Source organism: Marmota marmota, unplaced genomic scaffold (assembly GCF_001458135.2).
Source record: "Marmota marmota marmota unplaced genomic scaffold, marMar, whole genome shotgun sequence".
In the NCBI taxonomy this organism is placed as follows: Eukaryota; Metazoa; Chordata; class Mammalia; order Rodentia; family Sciuridae; genus Marmota; species Marmota marmota.
Window position 1 is genome coordinate 1328905 of NW_026000221.1, and position 22395 is coordinate 1351299.

Below are 22395 nucleotides of genomic sequence, written 5' to 3' on the forward strand. Positions count from 1 at the left end.
GGGATTGTGGCTCAGTGGTAGAGTGCTTTCCTAGCATGTGCAAGGCCCTGGGTTCGATCCTAAGCACCACATAAAAATAAAAAAATAAAGGTATTGTGTCCAGCTACACCTAACAAATAAATATTAAAAAAAAAAAAGACAGGGTCTCAACTGCTAAAGCTAGCCTCAAGCTTTTGAATCCTCTTGCCTCAGACTCCTGAGTTGCTAGGATTACAGGCAAGTACCACCATGCCTAGCTATAAAGATTCCTTTTTTAAAAAAAACTTTTTTTTTTAGTTACACATGGACACAATACACTTATTTTGTTTATTTATTTTTATGTAGTGCTGAGGATTGAACCCAGTGCCTCACATGTGTGAGGCGAGCGCTTGCCACTGAACCACAACCCCAGTCCTAAAGATTCATTTTAAAGAGAAGTTACTAAGGGGGCTGGGGTTGTGGCTCAATGGTAGAGCGCTTACCTAGCATGTGCAAACCACTGGGTTCAATCCTCAGCACCACAAAAATAAATAAATGAAGGAAGGAGGGAGGGAGGGAAAGAAGGAAGGAAGGAAGGTGGGTGGGTGTTGTGTTCATCTACAACTAAAAAATATTTTTTTTAAAAAAAGTTACTTAGTAGGGGCTGGGATTGTGGCTCAGCGGTNTTTTTTTTTTTTTTTTTTTTGACAGTGCTATTGCGGTCATATTTGTCAACTCAGATTTTTTCTTTTCCCCTCTGTAGTGGAACACATGATCCAGAAAAACCAATGCCTCTTCACTAATACCCAGTGTAAAGTTTGCTGCGCCTTGCTGATTTCTGAATCCCAGAAGCTGGCACATTACCAGGTACCTTTTCCATTGAACCTTTAGCACTACTTCACTTCTTTGATCCAGTGCCAAACCCTCACTTCTCCCTGGCGTGCACCGTGAAATGTAATTCTTAGCGCTCAGGCTTTATGTTCATGCATGTTGGCTTGTGACCTGTAGATTGAGGTGATTTCTCTGAGTCTCATCTCTCCCATTCAAATCAGGATCATTATAGTGTGTCTTCCCTTTCAACTTAGTAGAGTAGAAAGCAGAAACTATGAGTTCGAATTTTAGCTCTGCTACTCATCTTGGGCAAGAAATTTCACCATCTTTAGCCTCAGTTTCTTCATGCATGAGGAGATGATAATTTTCTCATTGATTATTGTGAAAACTAAATTTTTATTTATTTAGTTAGTTGTTGATAGACCTTTATTTTATTTTATTTTTTGGGTGTTGCTGGGGATTGAACCCAGAACCTTGTGCATGCAAGGCAAGCACTCTACTGACTGAGCTATATCCCCAGCCCCAATGGGCCTTTATTTTATTTATTTATGTGCAGTACTGAGAACTGAACCTAGTGCCTCACACATGCCAGGCAAGTGCGCTACCACTGAACCACAGCCCTAGCCCCAGAAAATTAAATTTGATAGCATGTAAAGTGCCTCTCACAGAGTGGGGACTCGTTAAACTAAGTTTCTTCCCCCACACTCTGCATCTCAAAAGTTTTTGTGAAGATGAATCAGATGAAAATCTAGTCTTTAATGCCTTCAATATGAAATGGCAGTTGGCTATCTTTGATCTTTTTCCTGGGTTCTTGCAGAGCAAAAAACATGCCAACAAAGTGAAGAGATACCTAGCAATCCATGGATTGGAGACATTAAAGGGGGAAATGAAGAGACTAGACTCAGATCAGGTAATACAGCTGCCATGTTGAGACCTCTCACTTCCTGATGAAGCCAGCACACAGGTTGGTGTGGTGAAAGAGCCTGGACTTTGAGTCAGTCTAACTCGGCTACAAATCCTGCTCCTATTTTGTGACTTAGACAGGTTTTATTACTTCTCTGAGCCTCGATTTCTTTCTCTATGAAAATGGATAACATCCTATATATCTACAGGATTTTCCTTAACTAAAGCAAGACAAGGTTTATAAAAAGCACCCAACACAGAACCTGGCATGTAGTAAGGACTTAGTAAATAGAACTATTATTATTCATGCTACCCAACAATTTCTTAGAGCAGGACAAGAAACTATCCAAGAGAAAGTAGAGGGAAGAAAGCTGCTTACTTGCTTGAGAGCTGTAAAAAAGAACTGAGTTTAGAATGTTTTGAGTAAGTAAGTAAAACAAATGCCTGCTCTCATTAATTGGTAATTGCATTTAATTTGGGGGTCAGAATTACTGTGAGAATTATGTTGAAATAACCCCTCTCCCTTAGGAATACCTTATTTCTGTTCTGTGGCAAGCTGTACACATGCAATGAGAAGTCAGTGAACCAGGCACTGCAGTTTCCTGGGTGGACAACTTTGGGCGAGCACTTCTCTCTGAACTTCACTCATAGAGATGATTCCTATGTCTTAAGGCATTGTGAGCAGAAATTCCAGTTGCTAGTTGATGATCTATAAATAAAAGTTTATTTTAAAACTGCTACCTTCTATTTTAGTGGCCAGTGGTTTGAAGGACCTTGCTTGTCCCTTTTGGAAAGTCCCTGAATGTCTCCCCTCATGGGCTTTCTTATGATTTAAAATTGAAGAAGATAGGATGAACTCTGTGACTGGGCAAGTAACTTCACCTTGTTGTACTTAAGTTTCTTCAACTCTTGGGGTGGCTGAGTAATTCAAGTGAGATTACAGCACCTATCCCCAACAAAAGTTACTGAGCCCAAAATATCAACAGTGCCAAGGTTCAGAAATGCTAAATGAATACCTTGTTTAGAGATCAGACTTGCTTAGATTGGGACACCTTAATATAGGTTTAAAATATGTTTCCCAGCCTAACCATGATCAAAAAGTAAAATCCAATGATGTGCTTATTCAGAGAACTCTGAGCATCTACTGTGTGCCAGACTCCAGCAGGGTTCAAGGAATAGGAAATAAAATGTGAGTCAAATAGTCCACTCCTGAATTTTGCACTTGAGTTCACAGAAAAGTCTTCTAAGCTGTGACACTGTGAGTTTAGGGTGTTAGCAAGCCATATTACAGAGGTCTACTTAGCTCTCTGGCATTACAGAGGAGGAGTAAGATTCTTCCTGGAATGCAGACATGAAGGGGCTTGATAATTATATGCTCAATTATTTTCTTGAGTAAAAGTCTCCTAAAATGAAAAGCAGCTATTTCAAGTAGGCCTCAAAGGCTAAGCAGACAAGACATCAGGCAGGAAAGAAAGGAAGAACATTCTAGACAATGGGAATAGTTCAAGCAAAATAAGCAATAGAGAATAAAGTGGGGTATGATGAGTAGAGACTGGGACAAAATAGGTGGAACAAAATCCAAAAAGGCAGTTTGGGGGTTAATAAGTGAAGGGGGTCTTAAATGCCCAGTGTACTATGGGCACTGGGGAACCACTGAAGATTTTCTGGCCGGACAGTGGCATGATCAGACCTGTGTTCTTTCTCTCAACCAGAAGAGCAGCAGAAGCAAAGACAAGAACCAGTGCTGCCCCATCTGTAACATGACCTTTTCCTCCCCTGTTGTGGCCCAGTCGCACTACCTGGGGAAGACCCACGCAAAGAACTTAAAGCTGAAGCAGCAATCCACTAAGGTGGAAGGTACTGGTTTTCCTGAGTAGTGCTATATTGGGACCCTTCCTGTCCTTAGGGCATTATTGCCAGGTGCTCCCAGAAATGTTCACTGGGACCACAGAGAGGTTGAACAGCTTTTGAGAGCTCTTATAAATATAAAAAGTAGACTCCCACTTCATTGAAATGCAGCCTCAGAGTTATGCTCACCTAACCTCCCTTTCTTTGGTTCCACCAGTGTTTCCTCAGTAGAAAATTCTTAGCCTGGACTTTTGTCCTGACCAAAAACTGCAACTCAGAAATGCCAAAGTTCTCCAAGACACACTTACACACACACACACTGTGAGAGTGTTCTGTCTCCTGCTTTTCTCACTTAGTTTTTTCCCTCCCACTATCCACTTGCTCTTATTACCTTGTTCCAAGTTGAAAGCTAAGTCCGTGTCCTTTTCTCATGCTCAGGTTTTGCCCTACTCACTTTAATCCTCAAAAGCTGCCTGTTCTCTACACAAGGACTTGCCTTTCAAAGCAGAATACTTCAGTGCCAACACTACTGCCCAGCAAGCTGTTTGCAGCTGCCATGGATTTGTTCCCAGTGCAGTGACTTCTAAAATAGCCTCTTTTATCTTGTCACCACTGGAGCTCACCCCTTGCTTTCATCTCATTAACTTCTGGTTTGCTGGAGTTTTTAACCTCTGCTAACTGCAGTTAGTTAAGAGGGAAAGTTCTTTGATCTTTGTTTCATTTTTTTCTTGTGAATTTTTGCTTCTGTATTTTGTGCCACAAAGTAGGCTACACTATTTGTACTATTTGTTTTACTGTGTTATGAAAACAAGACAATAATATTTGGAAGTTTTGAAGATAGGGTGAAAACGCACTCATAATCATAACTTCTTATCACACCTAAATCTAGTTACTCAATGTATGAAACAATGAAATATGGCCTTTGAAGTCATAGATACCCAGGTTTAAAACCTGGTGCTGCTGTTTATCATTTGTATAACTTCTTTGTGTCTGAGTTTCCTCACCTGTAAAATGTTAATGCTGTCTACTTCATAGATGTGAGGTTAAAATAATGTATGTTAAAAACCTAGGACATAATAGATGCTCAGTAAATGATCATTGTTGTCACCATTAAAATACCCAGTGGGTAGAATTCCCTCATAAAATGCAATAGTTGATCCAGTATCCACCACTGGGAACATGCCATTGGCCTTGCTTACGATTAATTAATCATTGACTTGTACTGATTACTTTTGCTTAAAACCAGTATTGGTACAAATCATGATGCCACAATGTTTAAGCATTAGGCCAAAGGATAGTAGCTTAAGAACTGAACTTTATCAAGCCATGTTTATCTTTCCACAAATGGGAAAATTCTCAGGAACAAATCTTATCCCAAAACTTCCACACTAAAGAGTCTATTTTCCATATTTACTTTTAGCCTTTGTCACTTGAAGATAATGTTTTTACAAAGTTGTCATCATAGTCCATGAATCACTTGTATTGTTTTCACTTTTCATTCGATTTTTGTAATTTAAGCACTTTTCCATGTAATCATGTACATGTTTATAACTTCTTGAAATTAAACATTTTTGTAATGTATAAGTAATATATGCATGTTGTAAAAAACATGGAAAATATAGATAAATAGAAAAATTATCATAATTTTACCCTTGAGCAATAACCACTGTTAACATTTTGGAGTACTGTTTCTCCTAAAAACTTTTTTTGTTATGTATGTGTTTATGTGTGTTTATCTGTTTGTATATTTGCTATGTGTATATTTAGGTTAATTGCATATATAGGCGCATATAAACATAGAATACCTTAAAAACTTTGTTTTTTTAAAAAACGACACACACTCATTATGAATAATTCCAATTCAAACAGTGTAAAAGTACAAAAAATAAAATAACACCAAAATCCTACCACCAAGAGAACTACTCTTAATATGTGGATGACATTTCAAAATGCCAGTATATGTAGATAGATGGCAGTTATTTTTAATAGTGACATGACCATATTGTATGTATATTTCTCATTTATATTTTTAATTTAATATAACATTTATATTTCCCTGTGTAATTAAAAACTTTTTTTGTAAACATTTAGAGTGACTACATTATAACCACATTTAACCATTCCCCTAATGTTAAACATTTGAGTTTTCTTCTTCCGTTTTCCTGGTATTATAACTAACACTACAGTGGACATCCCTGTAGAATATTCTTTCCATATGTCCCTTGCACATGCTAGGCAAGCATTCTACTACTAAGCTATATCCCCAGCACTTTTTATTTTTTATTTTGAGACAAGGTCTCACTAAGTTGCCCAGGGTGGCCTCAAACTTACATTCCTCCTTTGTCAGCCTCCTGATTAGCTGGAATTATAGGCTTCCAGCACTGCCTCCAGTTCAATGACCTTTATCTCTTAATGACCATTATTATCTCTTTTCTGATGTCAAAAAATCTACATTCATTGTAGAAGAATTGTAAAATATGGAAAAATACTTTTTGACTTTGTTTTCATACAGTCACTTACCTATGGTTTTTGCTGTTTTAGAAAATTGAGGACACAAGAAACAAATTGCTTTATAACCTGCCTTTTTCTCCCATTCATCACCACAAACAATATTTTCTTATATTCTACAACACGTAGTTTACTTTTTCCATGGCTTGCTGAAACAAAAATCAATGGCCAGAGAGATTGAGATTCCTTATACTGGAAAACTATTGTGGGAATAGCCAGCAAATTTCTTATGGCTTGAGAAAAACTCCAAAATGGCCCCAGTTGAAGTGGTACAGGGACAGAATAGCATCTGAGCCATCTCATCTACCTGTGAGTGCTGCTGTGCTCTATCCCTTCTCTACCACTGATGGTGGTTCTGGGATCCACATTTTTATAGCAGTGGTTGCTAGGTTAACATTGTTCCCCATCAGTACTTATTAGCGAGTCATGGTATCCACTTTATAAGGCATTAGCACAGCCTGCAGTCAACATCAGGACCCATGCTGACTCACAGGAAGCTCATACTATGCCCATACCAGCCTCTGCTTCACTGAATCACACCCCAGCACAGTCAGGGAAAGCATCAGTTGTAGCCTTCTTGCCACACTCTGGCAGCTGGGCGTGGCAAAGAGAGCTTGGGCTCTAAGGTCACACCGACCTGGGTTCACTCACTAGCTTAGTGATCTTAGGCAAGCCACTTTACCTGAGCCTCAGTTTTTCTCTGTAATTTGGCAAAATAATACAAACATCATTAGGGTGGTTCTGAAGAACAAAGGGAAAAAAATATGTACAAAATGTGTAACCTGATGTTCACTGTCTTCTCTCCCTCACTCAGCCTAGAAAGCAGTGTAGCCTAAAAGGCATCACTAGTGTGGTTTCCTGACCTCGTATGAGCTCAGAACCTCAATGTCTACATCAGTGCAGTGGTCCCAGCTCTGTAACTGGGATACTTTTTTTTTTTTTTTTTTTTAGTTGTAGATGGACACAATACCTTTATTTTGTTTATTTACTTTTTTATGTGGTGCTGAGGGTAGAACCCATGCCTCACACATGCTAGGTGAGCACTCTACCACTGAGCCACAACCCCAGCCCCTAACTGGGATATTGTGAAGATGCAAATAAAATACCCAAACTTCATACCCACTTGCTAGAAAGTCCAGGAAATTCTGAGGGACGAAAAGATTGCAGTATGCACCTCTAGTTTGTAATAATTAAGCAACTTGATGGCAGAAGTTCAGAGTCTCTTCATGGTATGAGAAAATCAGGACTTGAATGCCTAAAGTTGAAGCTGCTGAACAAATTAACTGCTTCTGGGCTATCCCAGATCTTCCCAGTTTTCCCAATTAGAGAAGGTGTTCATTGTGTGATTCACATAGGCAGTGCCACATCTGCCAGTATGATTAAATAGTGACACTGCCTTTCTTTCTCTTCAGCATATTCGAAAGCTTGGCACTTTCTGGGTTTTTTCATTGTTTCTGTTTGAACTCTTTCACCGCAGCTCTGTCGAAACGCCTTACAAATCCTTTCCTTGTGGCCTCCACCTTAGCCTTGCACCAGAATAGAGAGATGATAGACCCAGACAAGTTCTGCAGCCTTTGTCATGCGACTTTCAACGACCCCGCCATGGCTCAACAACATTATGTGGGCAAGAAACACAGGAAACAGGAGACCAAGCTCAAACTCATGGCGCACTATGGGCGGCTAGCGGACCCTGCTGTCACTGACTTATCAGGTGAGAGGGCCCAGCTCCCATTCAGAGCTGGATCAAGTCTTGACCATTGGGGCCAGGTCTGTGCTTCTACTCCTTATGTTTTCTAAAGTAAGATTTGCAAACTTAGATGCCTGTGGAAGTCAGGCTGGAAATTTAAATGAGCGCAAGTGAGAAAGGGATATGGTCAGCTGAAAAGTGCATGCCTCTGCTAGTCAGCTCTAGACTATTCGGTTTTTCAGAAAACTCTGGAAAGCCAGATTTTTATAGGAATTTCTCTTAATTTTTTTATTTTTTAGTGCTGGTGATCAAATCCAGGACCTTGCACATACTAGGCAAGTGTTCTATCACTGAGCTATGTCCCCTGCCCAAATTTCTCTGAGTTTTAAATGTGGGACTAAATTTAAAAAATTTTAAACCCTGTGTGAGTAAAACCCAGTGTGCAAACCAGATTTGAGCCAAGGGCCACCTGTTTATAACCTCTGATTTAAACTCTCTTGCAAGTTTTGAGCTATATCTCAAAAATTGACTACTGTGTATAAGGCCCTGCAATCAATCTTCAGTACTGAAAAACAAAAAACTCCCCAAGTGTCGTCCACATATGTAGGTCTCAGTAGCCTGTGCTGCTGGATTTTGAGTGTCCTCATCATACTGCTTTCCTAGGAGCAGGGGCCTGTCAAAAATATCCTTGGGATAGTGTAGTTAAGGAGACCGTTCTGGCTCAGAGAATATTTTCTACTTCCTTAACCTCAAGGTTTCAATCAAGCCTGTAATCTCAGCTGCTTGGGTAGCTGAGGTGGGAGGATCACAAGTTAAAAGCCAGCTTCAGCAACTTAGCAAGACCCTGTCTCAAAATACAAATAATGCTGGTGATGTTGCTCAGTGGTTAAGGGCCCCTGGGTTCAGTCCCCAGTACCACCATCCCTCCCTCCACCAAAAAAAAGATTTTAATTAATATCACTAGAGTGGGAATTCATAAACAATTAGGGGGTCCCTCCCATTATAGTAACTACTCACAGCCTATAATAAATGTGTGTGTGTGTGTATGTGTATGTGTATTAAGGAAATGTTATTGTCTCTTTCATTGAGTCAGGAAATATTGTTGAGTGCCTACTGTGTTCGCTTATTGAAGAGTAGTAGTAGAGCCTACATGACCATTGGTGTTGGTCCTCATTGTTCCCTCAGGGTAGGTGAATGCTAGGAGGGAAAAATCTAAGTGGAAGAGGTAGAAGATAAAGTATTCTCATGTTGACCTGGCAAACTTTGGCAAGCCATGGAGGTACAAGTCAACACTTGAGACCTTCTCAGTATCTAGATGTGGAACAGCTGGGCTTCAGAGAACTTGCTGCTTAGAATCATCTGTTCTCTTCCCGTAATCATAGGGAGGGTGAACAACCCAGTGCCATAGATGTTCCAGATCACATATGGGCACAAGGTGGGAGGGATCATGCTTCTTTAACAACCGTCCAAACACCAAAGGCAGCCATACATATAGGCCGTTCCTGAGCCTTGCTGACATGAATGAAACAGGTGCAAAGCAATGATCAGGAAGCAGGGGGAGAAAACTATGGGCCAGGTCCTTTATCTGGCTGCCAGGGATTGTTCATCCAGTACCTGCTGCATAAATTACTTCAAGATAGGGAAGGGGTATCTGGTATTTACTTACTGTTCCCTCATACAGGGTCATTCCCATATGCTAAGGATTCTTTAAATTTAAGAACCAAGAAGCTCAGAGCCTCCCTTTGCGGCAGTCTGGCTGCAGCAAAATAACCGGAGGGTGACGAACAACTTGTGTAGATTGATATAGCAGGAGTGGGAGCCGTTTATTACAGGACAGGAGCAGTATTTATACATTCCACACAGCTTATCTAATTAGCATAAACTAGATACATCAGTCAACCAATAAGGAATCTCCACACTTAATGGCTTGCTTTTGTTACTTCTCAAACCATTCCCTCTGGCATTTTGCCAGGTACCATCCAGACTTGTTTACGAACTCTAACATTCCCCTGGCAAAATGTCAGGTGTTATTTTGACTTGTTTACAGACTCTAACATTTCCCCCTTTTGTTTAATTTAAATAATGACCATAGTGGTTTTTACAGAAACACCATAAATAACTTGCTACAAACAGAAAGGGAGGATACAAAATGCCACAATACCAAGCCACTTGATGGCTCCATGCAAGAAGCCCTTGGAAAAATTATACCAGCAATGACACTGTTAGCAAAGATACCAAGTTACAATTTGTTGTAGAGTACAGTTTGTTGTCTCAGTCCAGATAAAGCAATGTCTCAATAGATTAACTCACAGTCCAGGTAAATTACAGTCCAGGTAAGTTCTGCAGGCAGCTAGCTTAAATCACAGTCCAGGTAAATTCTGCAGGCAACTAGCTTGATCCGAAGTCTCGTCCGTTTCTCAGCGGAAGTCTCGTCCGGTTTTCAGCAACACTGGAAATTCTTCCACCTTGGTCTTTACCGGCACTGGGACGAAGGCAGGAACTCCGGATGGCTAAAGAAAATCCTGTAGCATTCTACTAAGAAAACAACCTTCTGAACAATTTAGTACATTATCTCAAGGTTTTTTTGCATTTGAAATAAGCATTAATAGTGCTCATTACTCATCAGCTTCCAGGTGTGGGAGAACCATTGTAGCTTAGTTATTGGCATTGAAAATGACCAAACATCAGGGACACCAGTAGCGTCTTCTGCTGGCTGTAGTGCCTGGGCAGCCCCAGATGGCCCTGGGGAGTGTCCCGGACTCAAACTGCTACTGGGCACAGGGAGCAAGAGCCTGCGAGACTGTGCCTCCAGGTCAGGTCTAGATTTGGGCTCGCGGCAGTGGAAGAGCCAGCTCCCCGGCCAGGAGGCGGGGAAGGGCCAGTCGCTGCCGCCTCTTGGAAAATCCTTGCTGCGCTGTGACCGGCTTGCACACTCGGCAGCCGCCTCTCCGCTTCACGCACCCTCCGGTAACGAAAAGTATTTAGTAATAGCCTTTTGCTGCAACTTTTTTCCTGATAATCCTTCTTCTTCTGAACTTTCTTTTTCTTTCTGACTAGAGTTCCTGGGCTCTTATCAACACATGCCCTAACTATTCTTGGTTCCACTGGGGTGCCTTCTTCCCTTAGTAATTTACTTCTCACCCCTTCCATATTTTCATCACAAAGACAATACAATACACTGAGACAAAACAAGACACAAACATACTGTATCAATCTTCTCCATTTTCTTGAAATGGCCATTTTTCCTCTCGCCCTATCTGCCTAGGGACGAGCAGATTGCTCCCGTCCTATCTATGGACGGGCAGCTTTTTTTCGTCACTTACCCCCGAGTGTCCCGGGGCTCCCCGTAACGGGCCACCATCTGCCGCAGTCCGGCTGCAGCAAAATAACCGGGGGGTGACGAATAACTTGTGTACGTTGATACAGCAGGAGTAGGAGCCGTTTATTGCAGGACAGGAGCAGTATTTATACATTCCACACAGCTTATCTAATTAGCATAAACTAGATACATCAGTCAACCAATAAGGAATCTCCACACTTAATGGCTCGCTTTTGTTACTTCTCAAACCACTCCCTCTGGCATTTTGCCAGGCACCATCCAGACTTGTTTACGAACTCTAACATTCCCCTGGCAAAATGCCAGGTGTTATTTTGACTTGTTTACAGACTCTAACATTTCCCCCTTTTGTTTAATTTAAATAACGACCATAGTGGTTTTTACAGAAACACCATAAATAACCTGCTACAAACAGAAAGGGAGGATACAAAATGCCACAATACCAAGCCAATTGATGGCTCCATGCAAGAAGCCCTTGGAAAAATTATACCAGCAATGACACTGTTAGCAAAGATACCGAGTTACAATTTGTTGTAGATTACAGTTTGTTGTCTCAGTCCAGGTAAAGCAGTGTCTCAATAGATTAACTCACAGTCCAGGTAAATCACAGTCCAGGTAAGTTCTGCAGGCAGCTAGCTTAAATCACAGTCCAGGTAAGTTCTGCAGGCAGCTAGCTTGATCCGAAGTCTCGTCTGTTTCTCAGCCGAAGTCTCGTCCGGTTTTCAGCAACACTGGAAATTCTTCCACCTTGGTCTTTACCGGCACTGGGACGAAGGCAGGAACTCCGGATGGCTAAAGAAAATCCTGTAGCATTCTACTAAGAAAACAACCTTCTGAACAATTTAGTACATTATCTCAAGGTTTTTTTGCATTTGAAAAAGCATTAATAGTGCTCATTACTCATTAGCTTCCAGGTGTGGGAGAACCATTGTAGTTTAGTTATTGGCATTGAAAATGACCAAACATCAGGGACACCAGTCTTCTGCTGGCTGTAGTGCCTGGGCAGCCCCAGATGGCCTTGGGGAGTGTCCCGGACTCAAACTGCTACTGGGCACAGGGAGCAAGAGCCTGTGAGACTATGCCTTTAGGTCAGGTCTAGATTTGGGCTCGCGGCAGTGGAAGAGCCAGCTCCCCGGCCAGGAGGCGGGGAAGGGCCAGTCGCTGCCGCCTCTTGGAAAATCCTTGCTGCGCTGTGACCGGCTTGCACATTAGGCAGTTGCCTCTCCGCTTTATGTACCCTCCGGTAACGAAAAGTATTCAGTAATAGTCTTTTGTTGCAACTTTTTTCCTGATAATCCTTCTTCTGAACTTTCTTTTTCTTTCTGACTAGAGTTTCTGGGCTCTTATCAACACATGCCCTAATTATTCTTGGTTTCACTGGGGTGTTTTCTTCCCTTAGTAATTTGCTTTTCACCCCTTCCATATTTTCATCATAAAGACAATACAATACACTGAGACAAAACAAGACACAAACATACTGTATTAATCTTCTCCATTTTCTTGAAATGATTATTTTTCCTTTTGCCCTATCTGCCTAGGGACGAGCAGATTTGCTCCCGTCCTATCTATGGATGGGCAGCTTTTTTCGTCATTTACCCCCGAGTGTCCCGGGGTTCCCCGTACGGCCACCATCTACTGCAGTCCGGCTGCAGCAAAATAACCGGGGGGGTGACGAATAACTTGTGTACGTTGATACAGCAGGAGTAGGAGCCTTTTATTGCAGGACAACAGAGATATTTATACATTCCACACAGCTTATCTAATTAACATAAACTAGATACAGCAGTCAACCAATCAGGAATCTCCACCCTTAATGGCTCACTTTTGTTACTTCTCAAACCACTCCCTCTGGCATTTTGCCAGGCACCATCCAGACTTGTTTACGAACTCTAACATTCCCCTGGCAAAATGCCAGGTGTTATTTTGACTTGTTTACAGACTCTAACATCCCTTCTTGATGGCCTCCTTTTTGGCCTGCAATTAATACGTATAACATATGTCCAGTTGGCCTGACCCAAGATTCCCTTGCAGCAGACCTTTCTTCCTTCACTCCAAATCTGACTCCTTCCATAGTCCTCCCAACTCGTGTTTCTTTCTTTTTTTTTGTTCATTAGCAGGACTGAGTCATTGCAGTGTTTAGCTGCTTATTTTAATTTGTGTCCATTCTGCTCTTCTGTCTCAGACCAAGGCCGCCTCCTTATCTCTGTCTTCCCCCTCCATTTTTCAGAGGCTAAATTACTTAATCCTAGAATCACTAGCTTTGGGTTTTTGGTTTGTTATTTTGCTTGAGGCATCTGAGTACTTTACAGATTAGCCCAGATCTTTTCTGAAAACCTAAGCAGAGGACAGGTGTGCTGGCAAACGCCTGTAATCTCAGCTACTCGGGGAGGCTGAGGCAGGAGGATCACAAGTTCAAGGTCAGCCTCAGCAACTTAATATGACCCTGTCTCAAAAAGAGTTAGGGATATAACTCAGTGGTAGAGTGCCCCTAGGTTCAATCTCCAGTACCACAAAAAAGAAAAAAAAGAAAAAGAAAAAAACATAATCAGGGAGGTAGCAAGGTTGGAAGTTTGATTTCCATCACTCTTAGAGAGAAAAGATCTGGGACCCACTGATTCCATCTTCTTGTTCCCAATGTCATGTTTTTTGTAGAGACACTTTTTGTCAGTCATGAATACAACATGTGGTAGATAGGTCACTGTTCCCTCCCCATGCTGCGTTGGTACCCCAGACTTTGAGCTGTTGAGTACAGGAAAAATGGACTTCAAAGTTGAAATCTCATACATGTAATTAAGGTCTGCAGAGCACAAACAGAATGCTGCCCAGGTGTAATTTGTTTCAGACAATGGAACTGTGGCTCAGATGTTTACACTGATAACCAGGTTTACCCACCCCAGCAACTGGTATACATGGCATACAGTGCCTCCTACACTTCATGGATGGTCTGGAGCACATTTTGGTATATATGCACCTTGTGAAAGCCATGTGGACTCTGATTAAAGACTCGGGTAACTTGTATCTAACATTCTACTAGGCCTTATTATTGGTGCATAACCAGGTGCTGCCAGTCTTCTGGCAACCCTGCAGAACATTACAGATAGGAGGCAAAAAAAAAAGGACAAGCATAGAGAAGAAGATAGTGAAGACATGTAATGACAAATATTCTTCAGTGAGCCCAGTGCATTTTCCCTTGTATCCAATCCCTAACCAGTTCTTGTTCACTTGACCCAGGGTAAATCTTCCCATAGTCCTCTACAAAGACAGATTCCTTCCCATGGTCCTCTACAAAGACAGGTTCTTTGGGGGAGTGCTCGCCAAAAGGCATATTCCTAAGCATACCATGTGGAAGGACCCCTTGTCAATGGGCCTAAGCAGAAAGATTGCAATATCCTCTAAAATTTCCTTTTCTTTTTTCTTTTTTTGGTACTAAGGATTGAACCCAGGGGCGCTTAACCACTAATCCACATCCCCAGCCCTTTTAAAAATATTTTTTATTTAGAGACAGGGTCTTGCTGAGTTGCTTAGGGCCTTGCTAAATTGCTGAGACTGGCTTTGAACTCAAAATCATCCTGCCTCAGCCTCCCAAGCCACTGGGATGGGGTGTGCACTACCACACCTGGCTAAAAGTTCCTCTTGATAAAGGGGTTGGAAAAGGTAGGGATTTGGTTGAAGACTTATGATTCAAGTTGTTTGATGAGGACCTTTGTAATGGATGATGTTTGTTCATCCTAGAATCACCTGGAGCCAAGCCTGATAGTTGAACAGGTAAGGCCACCATGTAATTATACAGTGACAAAGAGCATGGAGCCTGGGGATGAAGGTGTAACTCAGTGGTAGACAGGTTGCTTATTATACACAAGGTCTTGGGTTCAATCTCCAGCCCCACCAAAAAAAAAAAAAAAAAATGTGAAGGAAAGAAAAGAAATTCTGGAACCTAAGGAGAAACTGAAGGCTTGGTGTGCTGTATCCTATGCTGAGTTTGTGAATCAAAAAACTTCATGACATTTTTGAGGGGGAAAAAATGTTCTAAGAAAGCAAGAAAAGAATTAGTCCTGCTGTGAATGGAACTGCTGATTTATAAACTGAGATGAGTTGCAATGGCATCTCATGACAAGAAACTAGATGTGTTTAGCAGAGCAAGAAACTGAAGAAAGCCCAGGTCAACATCCAGGGTGTCCTCTAAAGTTTATCCAAACACTATCCCAAGGCCTCAGCTTCTATATGAAACCAGTCTTCTTTAGAACACACGTCAGAAACACCCTGTACCTGTAGCCGCAGTACAAAGAGAGCATAGCATGGTGCTCATCCAGAGCACTGCAACAGCTAGTGACATGTACAGGCCAAATGTATCCAAAACAGACCTCTCAGCATTTGTCTATTTGGAGTCTTTCCAGCCTATTGAATCTTTGCAATGTGGGAAAGCCATCAGTGAAAAGGATAACCTCAACCAGTGTCCATGAAAAGGTCAATCTGGATCACCAACAATGACATTTCCATAGATGGGAGAATTGCCCATTGACCTGTGATCTCTATAACAGTCTTCAGCACCAGTGCTTTCTTGGAAAGCCACATGAGGTTCCATTCAGATGAGAAAACTTGCTCTTGCATTTTTTTTGCCCAGAATCCTTTGACCCCTTTGATTTGTTAAAAGATCATGTGACCATTCATATCAATTATAGCTGCCTTACCTGCCCAATTTATAAGAAACAATTCTCAGATTTCAGCCACATGAAAAAGCAGACGCACTGCTTCCACTGAGAAAATATTTACCAGTACACAGAGTGTGACAAGACCTCCTGTCACCCCAGTGAACCGCAGCTCCATATGCTCCAGCGTTTAAACCACATGCATCCTGTGTACTCCCTGTGGGAAGCAATTTAACCAGAAAAGACAAACTATGGAAACACATGCAAAGGATGCATAATCCTGAGAAGGAAGCCAAGAAAGCCAATCACAGCAGCTCCCAAATGTTCACACCTCCCATCACATCCATAGATTATGACAGCTTCATGTTCAAATGCCACCTGTGGGTGACAGGCTTACAGAATAAGTCATGCTGGCAAACCACTTATCAAAGACGCACCAAGGGGCTGGGGATGTGGCTCAAGCGGTAGTGCGCTCGCCTGGCATGCGTACAGCCCAGGTTCGATCCTCAGCACCACATACAAACAAAGATGTTGTGTCTGCCAAAAACTGAAAAAAAAAAAGATGCACCCAGACTTAAAGATAAATAGGTGCCAGCTGCAATTACATTTGTCAATATTATGATAAGGCTTACACTGGTGACAGCAAGCTTTAAAGCCCATATTCTGGATTTTTGTTTTTGGGGGGGTTTTGATTGTCTTTGTTTTGTTTTGTCTTGTTTTGTTTTTTTGAATCTTTGTTGGTTTTTGGTACTAGGGATTGAACCCAGGGGCATTTTACCACTGAGCTCTAATCCCTGTCCCTATTATTTTTTTGGTCCTGGGGATTGAACCCAAGGACGCTTAATTACTGAGCCACATCCCCAGCCCTTTTTATTTATTTAGATAGATAGTTTTGTTTTGAGACGAGGCCTTCCTAAGTTGCTAAGGCTGGGCTTGAACTTGTTATCCTCTTCTTCAACCTCCCAGGCCACTGGAATTACAGATATGTGCCATTATGCTCAGCAGAAGTGTATATTATTAAACCATGATTTCATTCTTGCTCTAGAATCAAGATATCGTGTCTTTTCTCATGCATAAGTCTGAAAGCTTCTGACACTTAAAACTGTTAAGATTTACTGTTCAGCTGGAGTTGTGACTCAGAGGTTGAGCGCTTGCTTAGCATGCATGAGGCATTGGGTTCAATCCCCAGCACCACCTTAAAAAAATAAATAAAGATATATATCCACCTATAACTAAAAAATAAATATTAAAAAAAAAAAAAAGATTTATAGGCCTGGGCATATAGCTTAATGGTAGAGTACTTGCCTTAGCAACCTTGAGGCCCTGGTTCCATCCCCAGGAAATTTACAGTTCACTCAAGAGTTGGGAAAATACTTTTTTTTTTTTTCTTTTTGTATCAGGGATTGAACTCAGGGGCACTCAACCACTGAGCCACATCCCCAGCTCTTTTTAGTATTTTATTTAAAGACAAGGTCTCATTGAGTTACATAGTTACTTAGCACCTCACTATTGCTAAGGCTGGCTTTGAACTCACAATCCTCCAGCCTTTGTCTCCTGAGCCACTGGGATTACAGACGTGCATCACCATGCAAATTACAATTTTGACACTTACACCTGCACTAGGTTATTTTGCCAAGGTCATCTTTACCAAATTGACTATTCAAACACTCTGGGTTTCTGCCAAGAAATAGAGATCATTCGGGGGAAAATAAATTTCAAGATGGAGAAACTACCTTGCTCATAAGTCAGGTGGTTTTTTTTTTTTTAACACATTAATAAGCCTTCTCCTTTTTGGCACATCAAGTGGCATATTATGTTTATATCAGAGGTGGAAACAGGATATACCAAAGCCCATGATAATTGAATTTCTTTGTTTTGTTTAGTTCAGTTTTGTTTTTTCCTTTTGCGGTACTAGGGATTGAACCCAAGGAACCTCTACCACTGAGCTACATCCTCAGCCCTCTTTTTATTTTTTATTTTGAGACAGGTTCTTACTAAGTTGCCCAAACTGGCCTCAAACTTGTAGTCCTATGGCCATAGCTACCCAAGTAGCTGGGATAGCAGGTATGTGCCATTGTGCCTGGCTCCATAGACATTGGATTTCTCAATTCCGAGCTATGGCACCAGGGAAGAAGCAGCATTTTAATGGAGTGTGTTAGGTTGGGACTGCTTTATCTTGTGCAGTTGAGTTTTCAAAATTTAACAAAGGGAGCCTATTTAAAAATAAATTTAAAGGTGAAACAAAAGTTTGACAATGTTCTAAAAAAAAAAAAGTTGTTAGGCCGGGTTTGGTGGTGCACACCTGTAATCCCAGTGGCTCAGGAGGCCGAGACAGGATGATCACAAGTTCAAAGCCAGCCTCAGCAACCACAAGGCATTAAGCAACTCAGTGAGAACCTGTCTCTAAATAAAATACAAATTAAGGCTGGGGATGTGGCTCAGTGGTTGAGTGCCCCTGAGTTCAATCTCCAGTACCCAAAAAAAAAAAAAAAACCCTTGTCTAAATTCTTTCTTTATTACACCAGAAAGAGAAAAGTTTGCCTTGACGTCAGCAGAATTTAAACCCTGCACTAAAGCTTTGCCTCCCTACCCTGGTTTGGTTATATTAAGTAGGAAATATTGATACCAAAAAAAAAAATTTACTAAAACTAGCTAGGTGCAGGGGCATATATGTATAATCCCAGTGACTCGGGAGACTGAGGCAGGAAGGAGGATAGCAAGTTTGAGAACAACCTAGGCAATTTAGCAAGATTCTCAGCAATTTGGCAAAAACCTGTCTCAAAATAAATAAAGACTGGAGATGCTTCTGGTTTCCATCCCCAGCATCACAAAAATAAAATAAATAAATATTATTTCCCTTAAGGAAAAAACAAACAATAGCCGGGCACAGTGGTGCACACCTGTAATCCCAGTGGCTCAGGAGGCTGAGGCAGGAGGATTGTGAGTTCAAAGGCAGCCTCACAATTTAGCGAAGACCTAAGAAATCCAGCAATTATTTCCCTTAAGGAAATAATCTTTATTTATTTTGTACTCTTACTAAGTATTCAGCTCACTAAACTCTTGCTCACAAAGTGACCAGCTTCATGCTTGGGGGAAAAATAGGAATATAGGACCATTAATAATGTACTAAGGACCAGGCACAGTGATGCACCTGTAATCCCGGAGTCTGAGGCAGGAGGATCGCAAGTTCAAAGCCAACTTCAGCAAAAGTGAAGCTCTAGGCAACTCAGTGAGACCCTGTCTCTAAATAAAGGACTAGGGATGTGGCTCAGTGGTAGAGTGCTTGCCTAGCATGCTCAAGACCCTGGGTTTGATTCTTACTACTGCAAAGAAAAAAGGAGGGAGATATATAAATTGTAGGTAAATGAATATTTGGGGAAAATGCTCAACATCACAGATCTTCAAGGAAATGCAAATTGAAATCACAGTGATATGTCATCTCACCCCAGTTAGAATGGCTATTATCAAAAAAAATGTATAAACTGAGTATGGTGGCTCACATCTGTAATTCCAGTGATTCAGGGGGCTGAGGTAGGAGGATTGCAACCTCAAGGCCAGCCTGGACAGTTTACTAAGACCCTGTTTCAAAATTTTTAAAAACTAGGCTAAAGATGTAGCTCAGTGTTAGAGTGCCTGTCTAGCATGCATGGGGCCCTGGGTTCAGTCCCACAAAGTAAATAGGTAAAATATTCATGAAATACCTTAATTTTAAAAATTGCCAGGCATAGTGGTGCATGCCTGTAATCTCAGTGGCTCAGGAGGCTAAGGCAGGAAGATTGCATGTTCAAAGCCAGCTCAGCAACTTGGAGAGGCTCTAAGCAACTTAGCAAGACCCTACCTCATAATTTTAAAAAAATAAATAAAAAGGGCTGGGGACATTGCTCAGTGGTTAAACATTCCTGGGTTCAATCCCCCACACACAAAAAAAAGAGGACTGCGAATGTAGCTCAGTGGTTAAGCATCCCTGAGTTTGAGCCCCAGTACAATTAAAAGGAAAAAACAACAGTCGGGCGCAGTGGTGCACACCTGTAATCCCAGTGGCTTGGGAGGCTGAGGCAGGAGGATTATGGGTCAAAGCCAGCCTCACAATTTAGCAAGGCCCTAAGCAACTCAGCAAACCCTGTCTTTAAATATAATACAAAAAAGGGTTGGGAATGTGGTTCAGTGATTGAGCGCCCCTGAGTTCAATCCACAGTACCAAAACATCATCAACAACAACAAAAGTTGGTAGAGTTGAATAGGAGGAATAACTTTTGGTATTCTATACCGTACTTCAATAACTATCATGAGCAAGAATTAATAAAATATTTCAAAATAAAAAGAAATGATAATTGAGATGATAGATAATTACCCTGGTCACATCATTACACATTATATATGTGTGTTGAAATGTCACAGTATACACAATAATTACGTACAATTCTCTGTGTCAATTAAAAATAAAAATGTAGACTGGTGGTGTGATACTAAACCTGTAATCACAGCTATTTAGGAGGCTGAGGAAGGACTACAAGTTTGAGGCCAGCCGGACACATTATTGAGACTGTCTCTAAGTAAAAAATTTAAAAAGGGGCTAAGGATGTAGTTTAGTGGTAGAGTGCCCCCAGGTTTAATCTCCAGTACCAAAACTCAATTTGTTTTTAAATCAATATGGGCTGAGGGGGAAGACCCTGACATCGATCCCTAGCAATGCCCCCCAAAAAAAGTATGGATTTTAGCAACTTTTATAACATACTAACACATTTTTAGAATAACTATTGTACAGTAGAATTTTCTCCCCAGAACAGAAAAACCTAGTTTCATTTCATATGAAACTAACTTATTTTATTTATGAGTCTGGGTAAAAAATGGCTTTATAAATTAAAAAGTGTACTAGCTTCTTTATAGTTAAATATACCTTTCTGAAGAGTTAACGATTCTGTAGAAATAACTACTAATATGTAGATTTTTGTGCCTTATTTTTGAGACCTCATTGAAATTGTTATCCCTGAATATTTAGGCACTAAGAGAACTTGAGAAAGTTACTTCATGAATGTGTGGAAACTGAAAATGGACTCTATATCTTTGGTGACAAAAAGGTAACATTGGTTTTTTTGTTTTGTTTTCTTTTTTTAGCAGCACTTTTAATTAAACCTAGGAACTCCTCTATCTCTGAGCTATATCCCCAGTCCTTTTATTTTATTTTGAGATAGGGTCTTTCTAAGGTGCCAAGGCTGGCCTCAAACTTGCAATTCCTCTTGCTGCAGCCTTCCAAGTGTCTGGGTTTACAGGTGTGCACTACCACACCTGATAGTATCAATGTTTTCAATAGAAAATATTGACCCCAATTTGCAGAATATAGACTCTGGTTCCTAGAGTCATACAATATAAAGATTATAAATATCCTGGTGTCCAGTCCAGAGAGGACTTGCTAGGTAAAGAATATTAGACTTATGCAAAGGCCTAGTTTTAATTTTTATAACTTAAATTTGGTGCTTTTGGGGGTTTTGTTGTTGTTGTTGTTCATACCAAAAGGCAGCTCTTCTAACCTCAGAAATAACTTATTAAAATTAAAAACTTTCCATGAATGGAATGTTCATTTTATGCATTTGATATTTTGTTTTTATTTTTTGCTTTTGAACCCAGGGCCTTGTGTATGCTAGGCCTACATAGACTACAGTCCTATGCTGATTATTTCAAGTTTTAAAATACACAGAGAAAAATATTTAGAAAAACCTCTTTTTCTCTTTCCCTTCTAAGTTTCTTCTATTCCTTCTCTTCTTCCCCCTCCTTTTCCTTTCCTTCCCCCCTTATATGAAATAAATTCGAGTCTAAAACTAATTTGTTTATTATCAGCTCTAGATGCATGTGGCAGTCAGCCCAGATAACAGTGATTTAAGAATGTTATGCACATTCATTCCAGCATAATGGATTTTCAAAAGAACTCAGATTTGAAGAGGTAGAAGATTATAAATTGTCTGAAAACTCAGTCTAGGAGACATAAATATAATCAGTGTTTATACTGTGGCCTTTCTAAAGATATTGACACTTTGTTCAGTGCAGTGTGGATATTTTGGAGTAGATAGGATATAGATTTTATATTTGTATTGTTTGATTTATACCTGCAGAATAGACATTTCATTGTGTAAAATTCCTACTATTCTGGGAAAACCTTTTGTTTTGATCTTAAATTGTTTTTTGTTTGTTTGGTTGGTTTTTGTGGTACTGCAAATTGAACCCAGAGCTTCATGCATGCTAGGCAAGTGCTCTACCACTGAGTGACATCCCCAGCCCCAACCCTTATTTTAATTTTTTTGATATAGGGTCTTGCTAAGTTGCTGAGGCTGGCCTTGAACTTGTGATCCTCCTGCCTCTGCCTCCTATGTAGCTGGAATTATAGGTGTGCACCACTGTGCCTGACTTTTGGTTTTTTTGTTTTGTTTTCCAATATTTTTTAGTCATAGATGGACACAATATCTTTATTTTCCTTATTTATTTTTTTATGGTGTTGGCTTGAACCCAGTGCCTCACACTTGGGGGGCAAACACTCAACCCCTGAGCTACAAGCCCAGCTCCTTGAATTGTTTTTTGACTTGGAATTTTCCTTTTTAAAAAACTGTTTTTTGATATCAGAGATTGAACCCATTGGTGCTTAACCACTGAGCCACATCCCCAGCCTTTTTTTTTTTTTTTTTTTT

The 22395-nt window shown here is 40.7% G+C and overlaps 1 protein-coding gene across 7 annotated transcripts in view; it reads left to right on the forward strand.

Moving 5' to 3' along the window:
• Positions 1-22395, forward strand: part of Znf346 (zinc finger protein 346) — a 54450-nt gene that overhangs the window by 19566 nt on the left and 12489 nt on the right. For 2 of the 7 annotated variants that reach the window (XM_048792067.1, XM_015488523.2), the window contains exons 2-5: positions 722-825; positions 1607-1699; positions 3405-3549; positions 7526-7759. In XM_048792067.1, the coding sequence (XP_048648024.1) occupies positions 722-825; positions 1607-1699; positions 3405-3549; positions 7526-7759 (576 nt within the window). Of the gene's footprint in view, positions 1-721; positions 826-1606; positions 1700-3404; positions 3550-7525; positions 7760-14804; positions 14838-20717; positions 20797-22395 lie in introns of all 7 variants that reach the window. The other 5 variants (XR_007343434.1, XR_007343435.1, XM_015488525.2 and 2 more) reach the window with 5 other exon arrangements.